The 16059-nt window shown below is 41.9% G+C and overlaps 1 protein-coding gene across 2 annotated transcripts in view; it reads right to left on the bottom strand.

Annotated features, from left to right (window-relative positions):
- plxnb1b (plexin b1b) overlaps window positions 1-16059 on the bottom strand; it is a 147602-nt gene that overhangs the window by 65262 nt on the left and 66281 nt on the right. For both annotated transcript variants that reach the window (XM_037100900.1, XM_037100901.1), the window contains exons 3-4: window positions 3856-3944; window positions 1855-3016 (exon numbers count right to left, since the gene is read on the bottom strand). In XM_037100900.1, the coding sequence (XP_036956795.1) occupies window positions 1855-3006 (1152 nt within the window). In that variant the 5' untranslated portion in view covers window positions 3007-3016; window positions 3856-3944. The remainder of the gene's footprint in view (window positions 1-1854; window positions 3017-3855; window positions 3945-16059) is intronic.

A 16059-nucleotide genomic window follows, 5' to 3' on the forward strand; every position in this document is an offset into this window, starting at 1 on the left:
TATTAAGCAGGCTACAGATCAGCTGACATCGCTTAGTGACAGAAGACGCTGGGGTGATAAGTGACTGGACCACTTTCCTTGACAGCGGTCAAATATGCTTAGCAACGGTCAGTTATACGAATATAACTGACTGCTGAATGCTAGGAGGGCCCATTCAAGGGAATGGAGCATTCTACAGCATTAAGAAGAGCCTTGTAATAAACTGTAATGACACACGAGCCCTGTGCAGACTGGACATCACCTTGACATTTTCCACAAACACTAACAAAAGTGAGAGTCATGAAGGAGTAAGATAATGAGAACATTTTGATTAAGATTTTGAGCTACTAATGCTTGGTACTGTCCTGGAGTCCTGAAGCCTGGCCATCAATCACAAAACATGTTCCCCAATGCTGAGACCTTGCGTGAGAGTCCATCACTGGCGCAGATGGACTATGCTGGCGAAGGCTAAACAGGGATGAAGCTGCTTTAGTGTTGTTTGTGCACTGGGATCCAATCGAGAGTTGAAATCTTAATGACACTGTAAATCTCTGTTCAGCTCCAAATCTCTCATCATCACTGTTCCCCTCTCACCATATGGTTTGCTTTTCATTCTCCCTACTTTCAAAAGACAAACAGTATATTCATATTTGTCCTGTCCACATCATAGCCAACCTATTTCCTTTACTGTCACTTTTTGCTTCTAATTTCCTGCTCCACTGCATCTGTATCTCTTTGTCTTTTTCTGTTTCTCCTTCAGTGCCTCATCTCTACCTGGTGTGTCTTTATCTGTCCTTGTCAGGCCTTGTTAAACGCTACCCTCAACTCCATCCCACTAAGTATGGCTAATGCCGATCGATGCCTCCCTGACCAGCAATTCTATTAAATTACACTGTCCACACTACCCTGTCCCCTTGAGCTAATCTGTTGTACGCAGCTGCACAGGGTGAGGGCTCAGTGCAGCTCTATGTCCTCAACACAGGAGGAAGTGATAATAGAGGAGGATGTCAAACTAGCTCCAGGATATTCATCCAAATGTAGTCTTCACATGCACACACATGAATATGCCATATAGAGTCTGAGCTTTCAGAATCAGTGTTATAAAAGAGCCAATCTAATTCAGTCTCTCTTCCACAGTATTCCATGTGTCCGTTACAAAAATGGCAAATCGAATTTCATCATCTCTGATACGAAGGTCACTTTGCTGGAAGAGGACTGCCCTGGACAGTTTCAGATGCATGGCACCAGCTCGGGCAGATGAAAGATTTTATTTAGTAAAGCTGTCAGAGAAAAAAATCACTTCCCTGAAAAATAAAATAAGTGGACAGAATGTTCTGTAAACAGAACTATAAAAACAAAGAGTATAATGTCAAGTATACTGGGTTATTTAGTAATTGGTTTACTGTGTCCACTCTGCTTTATGTCTATGTTAATATTACAATCAGAGAAAGAAAACTTAATCCAGTATATTACACAGCACCGCACAAGGGGAAGATTTATATATATGGTCAAACATCTCACTTCAGTGAACTGGTAACCAAAAGGTGGCAAATTAATGGGCAATGCTTGCTCCTACCTCATTACTACCACCTTCCAAGTATGAATGTGTAACTTTATCAGTGTGTTTAATAATGTTTAGTAATGTTTAGTAGTGCACTCGTGCTCAAGACAGCATTGCTGTATGTGAACCCTCCCTGAATAAAAATAAATAAAATAACAATGATCATGATACCACAGAATCTGAGAAGTAGTGTGTGGAAGTGTCTTACAGTAAAGGTTAGTGTGTGTGTATGTGTGTTTGAGCTCATTACTTAGCACCATGATAACTATATGCCAAGTAACCACAAAAACAAACTACTTCAGTGTTGAACTCACCTCTGGCAGGTTGGCACAGTTGGATTTGACCTCGTACTCAATGTAAGCTGCCTCCACTCCCGCTTCTTTACCCATCTGTGTGTAGCACAGGTCTCTGGTTGAGTTAATCCTGCGGTCAACATCATCAAGGTTAAACGTGCAGAGTGCTGAGTCCTCACTGGGCTGAGGTGATGAAGCCGAACGAGTGGAGAAGACACCAAGAAGAGTTTCTGAACCTTGACTTAGAACACCATCCTTGGAAATCCCAAGCTGAACAGCTTGCAAGAGGTTGTACATTTTTCCTGCCCTGGAATGGCATGACAGTGGTACTTCCACGTAGGAGTAGTAGGCCTGGTCGTCCAAACAAACACGAGACACATACGTACGGTACTCTCGTGACTGAGACTTGAGGTCCCGCCTGTAGAACAGAAAGTATACATGCTGACGATGAGCAAATGATGCTACAAAATGATGGTCATATTCTGACAGACGGCCAGCCACAGCCAATTTGGCAGTCTCCTCGTAAGAGAAGATGGGGTCCTGGGCAAGGTTTCGTGTGGAAATAGGTGGGTGGCTGCTGGTGTAACCCCGCCCCACAAACAGCACTGGCTGCCTGTCAGGATGAGGGCGAACCACAAGTCCCACTGTGCTAACATTGGGGTGGTTAGCTGCTACATATTGAGTATCCACAGGCCTCTCTGTAGAGAAAAGTATCACATCCACAGAATCAAGACTACGTTTCTGGCAAATTCCTTGGTTGACACTCCCACAGGTAATAAGCGCCATGGAATATGGATCGATCAGCAAGAGCTTGTTGTAGTTGCTGGTGGCCCTCGCCTGAGGGCAGTTGGTCTCAGTTACAGGAGGTAAGCACTCCCGGCTGTCTGTGACAGGTCCAGTATCATCCTGGAGTTCAGGTTGGAGAAACTGATCCAACTGGAATAGGTGATCTCGGGCCCCAACATAGACCCGACTCACACTGGGGTTAGGATGCAGGGCCAAGTGCTCAAACAGCGTGTCATTCCGGATAAAGGTGGGATAAAGATTTGAAGAAGAGGTATGTGATCCTTGGACACCATGAAAAAATGAGGGCCAACCAATGGCTAGCAGCAGGAGGGACAGCAGTGTTTGGGCTGCTAACACTGACAGACAACGCACCATCCCCGGAGGCATGGTAGCAGAGCTGCGGAAAGACGACAGAACAGCTTATTAGAACGCACGTCCATTTTTATAGATTAGTGTCTGTACTGCATACAGATACAGTAAAGCAGATTTTAAAACATTCTTAATGGTGACATTTTCTAGGAAATTACATTACAAATGTTCTTTATTGTCTGTTCACAGAGCCTCCTGTTGGGGAACAAAGGTAGGGCATTCGTAGCTATTAGCAATTAATAATTAGGGCCGAAGCACGTCTCGACCTGCAAGCTCCCTAATTTTTCGAATGACCACTTTTTCGTCCCAAATGATTGCATTTTTCACTGCCTGAACATGCCCCAAAACTCACCAAACTTGGGATATACATCACACCTGCTGAAAAATGTCATGATCTATTGTCCTTGAGCGTGTTTGATCAATCTGAAGCTGACTTCCTGTGTCCAGTGGGTGGCGCTATATGTATACACATATATGTGCATAGATATATACGCATAGATGTATATACATATATATACACATATATACACATATACATACTGTATATACATACTGTATATACATACTGTATATACATATATATACATATACATATCATATATAAATATCTCTCACATAATGTTGACTTTAGAGAGAGAGGATTTAGATATTTTCAGCAGAAATGGCCCTTAAATGGTGGTGACATACCCCCCCCTGCATGGTCGGTGGAGGCTGCACAACCATTGGCAACTATCAGAGACAAGTTTAGCCAACAACAATAGTTTGCAAAAGGTCCTATCAGCTACCTCTCCCAAGAAGCATTTACCAGTTAAAATAACCTGGGAACTCCTTCAGCATAATAAACTATCTGAGTCATCAGCTCCTCACCATTTGTTTCCAGTTGTGTCTTACAGAGGCATGTCACCTCTTGACCTCCCAGCAGCTTGGGTTTAGAAACACATCCTTCTGGACTCAACCTGCAATGCAAAGGAAAGAGAAAATCCATGAGTAAACTTTTTATTAAGATCATTTATGGTAGCGAATGCAGAGTTTACAAAGCTCAGCTGTTACTGTAAGCCAACCACAAGCCTGTGCGTTTGCTATAAACACAGCCTCTGACTTTGAAACACCTTGAATTTTTTTAGCATCAGTCCACTAAAGCCATGGGAAGCCCATAACCCATTGAAATTCCTGTCAGACCTATATGTGAGTGGTTACATCCGTTTTTGCCAGTTATGCTTTAGCAGAGGCCAAGTCAAGCAGTGTCAGTCCAAGAGGGCTTTCAGTGCCACACACACTCCGTCCCAGTTTTCAATCCTCCTTCATTGCTAGGATACAAGGCACAAAACACTTTGGTTTCACAGTCCCTGCCAGAAGGCATAAATTGCTGTGAGGTAAAAGAGGATGGCATGAGAACCCTGAGAGGGGTAGAGTTCCCTTGTTTTTCAGCTGAATCTGTGGTTTCACATTTACTTTGTGAAATACTGGAAATGTCTCCCTTAATCTATGACTGCTCAATTACACCCAATATCCTTTTCAATTGTTTACAGTATATCCTCCTCTTTCCTACCTCATAATCTCCCTCTTCTTACCATCCACCTCTCCCCGCCATCCATCGCCTCCTAACACCACATCACTGGCACAGAAGCACTATTATCACTTATGAGTTTAGGCGGATCTCCATTGGGCTGATCCAAAGGGGAGGTTGGATAAAAGACAGAAACACACTGAATAAGACACTATTCACCTCACTGGACAGACCAATCCTCATCCAGTGCATGCATGCACGCACGCGCGCACACGCGCGCGCACACACACACACACACACACCTCTTTCCCTGGCACACACACTGGGAGAGTTAGGAGGCTTGCTTTGTCTGTTGTTGTGTGTGGGAATGAGGGTAAAGACCTGGCAACAGGCCACAGAGGTGTAGAATGGAAGTAGAATGAATCCATTCCTAAAACTCCTAATCAGGAACTTCCTGCAAATGTTTTGTACACTCGATGGCAGGCTCATGTTAAACTACCACCAGCTACAATACAAGCAGGGGAAGAGAGTTTGGGCAGGCTGACTGATTATCCCTGAACTCATCCCATCTAAACCAAAAGACAGATTTTATCCATTGACCCCTTGGGGTGGAGACACTGAGTTTTCAATACCTGGTCTAAAACTACAACTCTGTGGCTTAAGAGCCTGAACTCAAGCATGTCACAACATTCTGATTAAAGCACCAGAGCCTAATGGAGCAGAGTCAGGAATGACTGGCATGTTTACTCATGGGAGCACTCATTTAACAAATGCAGTGCTTCGAAATCGAAATCTGCAGGATGTCATTCATCCAAGATAGGAATTTATATGAATTTGCTACTGGCTGAAAGCTGCGCATCTAATAGCCAAAAAGCACTGTTAACCGGGCTGCCACTGGGCCAACTTCGACTGGAAGCAGTTCCCTTTTCCTGCGTGAATAATCCAATCAGACTCAGCCTCATTCCGAGTTATGGACACGTGAGAACAAGAGAATGGACTTCTCATTCAATTTCTTCACATTAAAATTCACATTTCACCTCTAGTGTCTAAGTCTTTTTTTTGTACCTCCAGCAAGCAAAAAGTTATCAGTTTGATGAGAGGAGAGAAGAGGAAATGTTTGCCCATAATTGCTTCATCTGTTCTTTTACCGTTAGGTAATGGACTCCACCTTGTTGCAGCACTGTCTACAGAAACAGTAACTTAACTTGGGTGACATAAAATTATATAAAGTGTGTATTCCAACAAAATACACAGGAGGGCAAATAGAACATGTGGTAGATGAAGGACGCACAGGAAATTAACACAAGTTGGAAATTACACATTTAATCACTGCTATGCACCCTTAGCAGTAGTATCACTATCAGTAGTCATCATGATGTTGTTTATACAAAGAGAAGCATGCATTTGACATGTAGATGATGTATGTATGATAATACTGAATGTTGTGGTCTCTGGGTATGGAGTCTACCTTCCAGTTGTAGAATTGCATTAAAGAATCTTACTCCATCCATCAGGGCATCAACTAATCAGATCAGCAGTACACTACCATCAACAGAGCCACATTTTAATGTAATTCTTGACAAAGCCATTAAACATCAGCAGTAGCTGCCAGTAGTTTCTTTCAGGACACTGATTGGTTGTCTTTTCAACTCCAGAAAAAAACTACCTGTAGGTATCTAGTAACTATCATATATCTTGTAACTTAACTATCTAGTTTTTCATGCTCTCAAATATTGATATTGGTATTGGCCTTAACAATCCAGTGTTAAGGCGTAAGGTTTGTGGTATGGCTGGTTGTGGGTTTTGATTGGCTGTTGTTAAAGGTTGGGGGAGTGCTGAATCATTGGATACGTTCATCAACCATGTTTGTCTCCATGCCTTGACAGAGTTCAGCTGGGAGCCACATATCCTTCAGTCAAATAACTCACTGCTTCGTGCTGAAGAAGGTAGGGTCGTACCAGACTGATGGATCATATGAGGTTGCCTACAAAAGAGCTTGGAGCCTGGACCAGGATTACAAAGAAAAGATGAAGTGTAAAATCACTTCTTAACTTGTATTTAGGTATTAATCAGAGGACAAGTAGTTGTGAGAACCCTATCAGATGGACAGAATCAACCAAACCAAAGTCTACCACCCTCAAATAACCACAAATGGACAGGACAGGAGCCTCAGCCTCAGCCAAAAAACTCCACAACGCAACCAAGCATTCCTGAGAGGCACATTCAATAGGGCCATCATCCGCTTCATTGACTCCAGCCTTTCATTCATTTTCAATTCAGCTATCCTACATTCTGGAGGAGCCAGAGAAGGACAACAGCAGGAAGAGGGGGGCAGAGTATAGTGGAAGAGTGAGATTAGTGGACAGAAACAGAGTTACAGGAAAACAGCGTTGAAAAGGGGAAGACAGGGCTGAGACAGAGAAGGGGAAACATGACAAAGAAAGGCTCCACAAACAAGTGCCTGCAAGCCTCAGTGCTCACTGACAACTGATGGAATGTGACTAATGATAATTGGGGGGGGGGCAAGAGAGAGACTGAGAGGGGATGAGGGAGAGATAGAGAGGGTAAAGGAGAGAAAGAGGATGAGAGAGAGTGAGATGGGAGAGGAAGAGAGAGAGAAAGAGGGGGTGAGGGAGAGAGGGAGAAAGAGATGAAGAGAGAGTGGGGGGGTGAGGGAGGGAGAGAGAGATGAGGAGGGGGAGAGGGAAAAGAAGAGAGAGACAGAGAGGGAGAGAGAGAGAGAGAGAGAGAGAGGGAGGGGGAGAGAGAGAGGAGAATGAGTTGGCCATTAATTATAGTGCCTACCCATAATGCAACATTCAACACCCACTACTTTGCAGAACAAGAGAGGGAAATAAAGCAAGTTTCTAATTAGTGACATGATTGTAAGCAGGAACACAAAAATGTGTACGAGCGCAGGCACACACACACACACACACACACACACACACACACACACACACAATGAATCCTCCTCTGTACACTTAAAACAAATAAACACACTCCAAAAAGGCCACAGCCACACACGCAGCAACAGTAGGACTCAGCAAGGCCTGGAGGCAGTCCAGCCATCTGCAATCAGTCATTGGCTTTACATCAACAAACAGTAGCCCTTCTTACACAGCGATGCCGCATTATCTCCACAGCGGTGGTTCGCCAATTCTCTGCCGATGATGATTCACACAAAGTGAAGCATCTCTGACGTAAAGACGAACCGTCGTGTAATTCACATAAAAAGCAGGCGCGGCAGTTCCTAAACAGGCCTGATGGTACATGTCATGATGATGATGTTGATGATGTTTTCAAGGTGTTTCCCTGGTGTCCTCCTATCATCTAAACCCACGGATAGTTTATAATCCTATGGATGCTGTTATAATGTGTAATGAATAAAATCCTGACCCACCAACATACTGGAAGTTACATTTTTTTAAACTGGAAGCTGTCTGACTCCCTCATCGCAGGGACAGAGGCTATTTTCAGGGAGAAAGTTCACTGAAGTCGGAGGGCTAACGGTCACGGTGATTTATTTTCATCACAAACACTTGGTGAGTTACATTTTTTTACCGGTGACAGATGCTGTTTTTCAGGCAGAATTGTGATGGAGAGCTGGTAGGACGGGTGGGAGGACAGACAGGAGGATGGACGCTTCTCCACATACAGCTGTGGTATTTTTTTTCCTCGTAAGTTGCCGAAGACAGTAACAGTTACTATGTTACTTTTGTTTGCCATGTAACCTTGCTTTGTGGGAAATTTCTCTTTATTAAATTGAGTGAGGGACCTGTGCAGTTATCAGACTGTACAACAGGCACGCCCTCTTACCTGTTCACATTGGTTCAGTTCACCAATAATGGGGCCCTGATGCTACCTCCAGAGGCAGATCAGTGCCAGAGCGAAATTTCACCCATTGCCGCAGCTGAAACTTTCACACAAAGGGGGAAGCAGAGAATTGGCGCAGGATGTCTGTATGCAAATGGCAGTGTGAATGGGGCTAGTGTGTACAAAAGATGCTCAATTATACAAACACTGTGGAAGTGCCTCACCCGCGACCTCGCTCAAGGGTCAGTGGGTGAGGCGGGTAGCCGATGTCTGACGCAGCGCAACTGGTCTCACCCGGGCCACTGCACCGTGTGCCCGTGGGTAGCACTCTCCTCTGGGGAGAGAGGGGGGCTCAGTGCCAACGTTTTACCCCCTTGCATCTAGCCGGAGGGCAGAGGGACCGAGGTTATGTCTGTTTATGTCACACAAAAATGTACCATGCAGAGCCAGAAACAATGGCACTTTCTCAGCTTAACTATATTGCACTATTCTATGACTTAACACATCCTGTGCCTTTGTTCACATTTAAATTTGAACTTCCTAGAGGAAAGATTTATAATTTAAGACTACTTTTTTGAATTTAAAAATTATCAACAGGTACTCTAATGAAGTATTTGTTTATTACTGAATAATGAACCAAAAATTGTGACCTAAAGAATAGAAAGACCTAAAGAAGACCTAAAGAATCATATGTACACACACACACACGTATGTGTATATATATATATATATATATATATATATATTTAAATTTGACAATGTAGAGTGGTACATTGCGAACTTTGTCCACAGATATTAAGATATTATATTGCATAAAAGTCAAGTCTGAAAATGGCACAGCAACCTGTGCTTGATGGAAAAAAATCGAGAATCGAATCATCCATCCATCCATCCATCCATCCACACGAAGGCTGCTGGCTTCTTCCTTCCATCCATCACTGTGAAGCGACACTTGTACAATGTTCAGTGGGTGTGGATGTTGAAGAAATGCTCTTAAAGAAAGTTAAAGATATTAACAAAGTAGTCACTGTTTTAGGCTTCATGTGGGCTGAGGCTGTCAGCTGCCTGAAGAAAGAAGCAAGTTGTCCTACTCAGCAACTTCCGTTATCAGCCAATACGTCAAATTCAGAACATTATTAAGACTTTTTAAAAAATGTAAGGTCTTCTGGATGTAGTCTGATGAAGTAAATGATCAGCTGCTTTCTGTTGTTCCCTGTTTTTGCAGTGTGTTCATGATGAAATGAGACACACAAGGGAGGAAGCCTGTGTTTAAATGCTAATTTTTGTGTGAAAGTGGCATATCAGAAACTCTGATATCATTGACAGTATTACACCGAGAAGGCTGACGAGAGGTGTTTTCACCACTCATCTCCGACATGATGGACGTTAGCATCAGCCTTCTGTGAAACACACAACAGAATATTGGTGGATGCATGTCTTGTACCAAAATGCACATAGAGTGTCAAACTTGGAACGTTTCTTTTCCCTCACACCCTCCCTTGCTACTGAGCTCAATCATCTCTTTTCATTAGTAACATAACAGAAACTAGTTAAACTCCAGCAATCAAACTTTAATGGAGGAGGAGCAAAAGTCTGACTGTTCTGCTGTCTGCCCGAGTTCTTCCCATCCTGCAGGAAGCTCTTTATAGTTACTAATAAATAACAAACTCAGTCTTAACATCAGAGCAGTTGTATCACTCAGCTTGCTGCCAACATTGCTTCCGGAGATGTCCAAGCTGAACACTGAATCTGCACAGCTGTTTATCATAAAGTGTGAGATTTCCACTTCTTATATGGTAAGAAATAAAAATCAGAGACAATCAAAACAGATTGGTTCGTTTGTACATTTATCTGTCTTTATCTGCTTTTTTTTACAAAAGTGTTTTATGAGATTAATATTCTACTCTGAACTTTTAACTTACTAATTGTTTTCATTGTTTTAATGGATGTGCGGGAGTGGCAGTGGTTACTGTACTGTGTCAGAACTCAGATGTAGGGCTCTATGATTTCCGCAACGGAACGTAAAGTAAACGGAATTTACTTTTACTTTTTAGCGTGGAATATCGCAGAATTTGACATAACTTCACTGACATGCACTTTTCGTGTGGAAGTGGAACGTATGTCTGAAGGAAAACTGCACGGAGGGAAGCAAATCTGGGTGGCACAACAAGTCGCTGCCCCCTCCCCACAGACTGTAGTAATGGGAACAGCAGTTGTTTTTACTGTACTGAATCTCTAGAATCCGCTCATTAAAATGATTTGATCAAAAGATTTGTTCACCGAATCGTTCAGTGCTCTCCAACTCCCTGAACTGATAAGCAGCCAAACGATCCGTCATTCAGTTCATGATTCAGCCCTGAGGTTCACCTTCACTTACTGAGGGACGGTGCGTTCACGGACTATAGTACACAATCATTCGCAGGAGACGCAGCGCTGCTCTGAGTGGTATACATGCACTAAAATTATTACACTGTGAAAGTGTCCTCTGTGCACAGTAAAATCACTTAACATGATGCTACACGGATGTTAGCAACACAGCGCTAATTTTAGCAGTACGGTTACTGAACGTGAATCATCTCCTCTGCCCTGAGTGAGTGAGTGAGTGACACAGCGCCACTTTCAGCACAGTATGTGAACGAGAATCATGTCCTCAGCGTCAGTTCTCTGTGTGCAGTAGGTTCGCGAATCATGAATGAATCACAGCGCAGATGTGAATCACGTCCTCACAGTTCTCTGAGTGAGTCGCGGCAGTTCCACTCCCGGCCGGCATGATCGCGGCTGAGCTCAACTGAACTGAGAAAGGAACCAATCAGTTCATGAAGTGATTCCGTTCACTTCGTTCACTGAAAAGATTGGTTCATTCGAACGACACGTTCGCGACCCTCACAACACTAACAGACTGAGCCCCTCCCCCGTCAAAACAACGTAAGCATGACGAAGCGGCTGCCCGCGGCTTCATCGGCGAACCAGAAATGGAGAAACTTGACATTTATCCCTCAGTACAGAGCCGAGCAGTTCCCGAACAGCTTGTATGTGTCAGGTGAACTGCTGTTTTGCAAAGAAGCAGACCTGAGAAGTCATAATTAAAGATGTAATGCCACCTGTCCAGTTCATATTATTGGCATGTAATACCAGAGTGACTGTTAACTGCTGCTAACAGTAGCTGCCGTTAGCTACTTAGCACCGTTAGCCACAGCCCTCTTAGCTGACTCTGCCTGGGCTGGGAGCCCAGAGGACAGGGGGAGGGTTGGTGTTCTCACTACTAGCTGGTTAGTATGTTACTGACATAACGTCACAAGTATAATTTCTCATTTTGTTGGTCATCTTTGCTATTTTTTTCAATATCTACAACTTAAATTTTAATAACAGTTTTGGTTTGCAAACATTTTCTGTATCTGCCAGAGAGCTGACCATGTTTATATTAAATGAAAGCCATAAAAACACAAAATATACTACTGTATGAAGACATTATGACATCAAAATGTTTTTGATGCACTTTACTGTACGGTACAGTATTGAGGAAATATGTTTGTCACCTGAATTAATTTAAGGTAATTTCTATTCAATTTGTGTACATTTTAGTCATTTACATTAAAAGCACACTGTTTTTGGTAGTATAATAAGTAAAAGGTAAAAAAAAAATCGGGATTCCCAAATATTAAAAAGGAAAAAGCGGAATTCCCAAAAATTAAAACAGAAAAAATGGAATTTGGGAAATAAATAAAATGGAATTTGGGAAAAAATAAAACATATTTTATAGGGCCCTACAGATGGTGCTTTCCCTCTCAGGCACAGCATTCGTCTGCCCACTGGTGCTGGACAGCTCAGCTGGCCAGCTGACAAGAGGTTATTTATAAAGAAGCCCCTGACAATTGCCGCCCCAAAAGAACACATTCCTCCTCGGCCGATGAACTTTAAAGAGAGATAGGAGGCGGAGAAGGATGAGGGGTATCACCCTGTGCTCTCTTCTGGAAAATGTCCCTCTAAAAATTAAGATGTAATGTCCCTCAGTCTCACTGATCAGACCCTTTTAAGGGATGCAGTTCCTCAATGACATGACAGTGGGCTTTTCTGGACATGTTTCAGTGGTCAGAGGAGAGCCACTTGTCACTGCAGAGGAGCTGGGTGGGTTAAGGACATACCCATGGCTGTTAACTTTATGGCCTTGAAGAAATCGCCCTGGGGTGTCAGAGGTGGAGTGTGGACACAAGAGAGGACAGATATCCAGGTCTCAAGGACCACCTCTACGTATGGGTGGAACGTGCCAGCTTTGACCAGATGTGTTTCTCCATCATGAATCAGTACTGCTTGGCATGTCAAGGCTGCTGATCACTGGGCTGAGGTCAGATGTGATGTCAACCACTGAATGATTAATCCTGCAAGATTTGAGATTTTGCTCCCATTTTCTCTTTCCATGTGGGCTGTGAACATTTTTAATTTTGGCATAAAAAAATGCTCAAGAGCTTCCAGTAACCTGCAGACTTTTAATTCAGTCAGAAAATGAGCTGCTAACTAAGCTAATATTAGATATGAAGGGATTTTAATTTCTTATCTATTTCTTCATCTTTCTCTTCAAAATAAAACTAAAACTATAACTAAGCTCTAACTTTTAATTACATTAGGACCTGTTGCCTGTTTTAGTGCTACATCATTAATGTCCAAACCAAAACAAAAGCTTTCTCCCAGGGAGACTGTGTCAAATAAAATAAATAATACGATTTTACAGTTAAACACAATCCAATTAACAGTTTGTTCGTGCCTCCTTTGTATTGGCAGTAGTTGGCAAAAATTCACCTAAATAAACAAATACTGCTCCAATCATGCTGCAGTAGTCGGTTGAGTCATGCCTTGTTCTGTGGTGGAATTAGATGGAAGAGGGTTAGCGGTAGAGGGTAAGAGCAAGTAGCGAGTCATCAGGGCTATCATAAGAAGTCACACCTGCCAGTCAGGAAACTTTTAAAGTCTGTAGACTTTGTCTGTATCGTAACTGAGATGCAGATAAGTGTGGCTGGCAGCACACACATCATAAAGTAAATAAACTACAGTGGCGCAGGCAATAACTCCTGAATGCACTCAAGAGAAGCAATAATACAATAACTTTAGGATAAGTTATAACTCGTGTTTTCACTCTGACAGTATTTAAATATAAGACAAAGTGTTCACAAAGTGTCCACATTAGAGCCCAGAAACACAGATGACAGACACAGTGATGAGGCATAACTCACCACAGCATGTACTCATAATACGGTTAATGTAACCTTAATAAAAAAAAGCATTAGTCTCTGTGACTTAAGCAAGTATAACAGATTTGGGACATTACAGCCTGATGGTTAAGACTGATATGACATAACTTGCAAAATCCCATTTTGAGTTCTGGCCAGGGACACCTGTCTCCTGTATAAAGACAAAATGATGAAAAGAGAACAGGGTTTCATATCAATCCATCAGTGCCACTGCATCAGAAATAGGATTTAGAGTTATAGTCACAATTCTCACAAATCCACATATTCAATTTGACTTTGGATTTTTCAGGACACTAATCAGATTTTATTTTAATTTTTTTTTCAGCACTGACAGCTCTGCCATTCTGACACATACATAAGTGTTGTCTTTTCCTGGTTTTAAATCTGCATTACAGTTAAGTGATGTCATTTTTTCACCAGACTGTTATACTTGTCTTTACCCACTTAGTCATGATATCAACTTTACTGATCATACATCTCACTCTGTTCATAAATTTGTGAAAGTACTAATGGTCAGCCCTACAATATTGTCACAATATTAGTATTTAGGTAATGGTCAAAAATGTGGTGATATTTGATTTGGTTGCCCAGTCCTCACATTTATGGAGTGCTTTGCAATATTTCAAAATATTGCGATATGCACTGTTTGTTGCTATAGTGTCTAAAAATATCACACTATCAATTTAAGACCATATCACCCAGCCCTACCCTGAGACAACACAATGTTTTGTGTACTGCACAGTTGGCTCTACACAAGGTAAAATCCCTAACCCTGTGGTGGTGGGGACATTCCAATGCATTCTCACTATTAGCAATAAAACCTGAAAAAATAAAAGCAGAAAAATATATTAAATGGAGCGGCAAGCTTTGCTGCACATTAGCTAATGTACCTAAGTATAATTAAGTGGTCACAAACTCCAGATAATTGAAGCTACAGAAAGTTATTTGGTTTTCAGATAAACAGAAATACAGTAAATAGGCTTGTTCTCATAATGTGTTTGTCAACATCTGCATGTCCAGTGCACATGTCTGATTAGTAGCAGAGGAAGATTAGTAGATACTTATCAGTAATGAGTGCATGTGTTGAATCCTAGTGTAGGAGAGAGAGAGAAAACAGAAAGCCATTACACTATGGGCTCAGAGGAGAGGAAGGATTAGGTTATACAATTAACAAGAGACATTTGAGAGGATAGGGAGAAAAAGAGAGGGTGACCCATCATATTGATATGTGACACCAGTAACATAAACTGTAAAACTTAAAAACTAAGCATTCCTCCACCAGTCACCAGCTGAAGCCAAGGAGCTCACTACCACAGTAAAAAATTGAAAGTAAAGATCACTGCACTGAATAGCTGTGCTGTTCTCCTAGAAGCTCTGGTGGTCAGGACAGCAGTTATCCTGAGGCAAATTAGCCAAACACAACCTTTGACACTGGTCTCCTCTGTCCCAGCAGCTCTGGCCCTGCCCACAGCCGATCCTTGGCCAGTTATGGAAACAAGCGTGTGGCTTCAGGCCTTGTTGGGCCCTGTGGACTTCCCAACTGTTGGCCATGTTGTGCACACAGGCTGTGTGTTTTGAGAGTCCATTGAGAACCAGTTGGCTGGGATATGCTGCAGACAGCTCTGCAGAGTTTTTTTTTCTTCACTTTCTATTAGTGAACGAAAAGCTATCCTGATCACCAGAGAACCCTTATCTGTAAAATTGTACCCCTGACCACAGAATATTGTTGTTCCTTCGTACAATTTCTAACCGCAAATCTTATCGGATAGATAAAGGGAATGGTCCATTTTACTTTATGGCTCTTAGATGCAAATAGACAGTGGTGTGTGTGTAACATCTATGTACAAGTGCTATATTTTCCTATCCTATAACATAATAATTCCATCACCAGGCTACACAGCTTAGCTACAGTAATGGGCCTCTAGGCAGCTGGAGATGGGAGCTGCTGCTGCCTCAACATACAGCTAGAATATACCACTTAAGAGTTTACCCATTTTAACTTCTTGTGGTTCAGAAAGTAGAAACTTTCTGTAACACAATATGTTGAGTTGTGGTGGTCAATGGGAAAAGGCAATGAAGGTCAAGTATGAGGACAACAATGTTTGACTAAATGGTTTATTCATCAGACTCCCTGATGCACATTTCTGTTACTGAGTGGGCACACTAGGTCCGGGCTATGGGTTTAGGCTTTACTGCAACCCACACATATATCTAAATATTTCAAAAACTCCTCATAGCACTTCATAAATGTTAGAACTGGGCGACCAAATATATATATATATATATATATATATATATATATATATATATATATATATATATATATATATATATATATATATATATATATATATATATATATATATATATATATATATATATATATATATATATATATATAGTTGCTTTCACAAAATATTAAAAGAATTAGATTTATGATCAATAATCATCAGTAATGTGTATACAATGACTACGTGGGTAAAGACATGTATTACAACCGATAGA

Source organism: Acanthopagrus latus, chromosome 6, assembly GCF_904848185.1.
Source record: "Acanthopagrus latus isolate v.2019 chromosome 6, fAcaLat1.1, whole genome shotgun sequence".
Taxonomy (NCBI): domain Eukaryota; kingdom Metazoa; phylum Chordata; class Actinopteri; order Spariformes; family Sparidae; genus Acanthopagrus; species Acanthopagrus latus.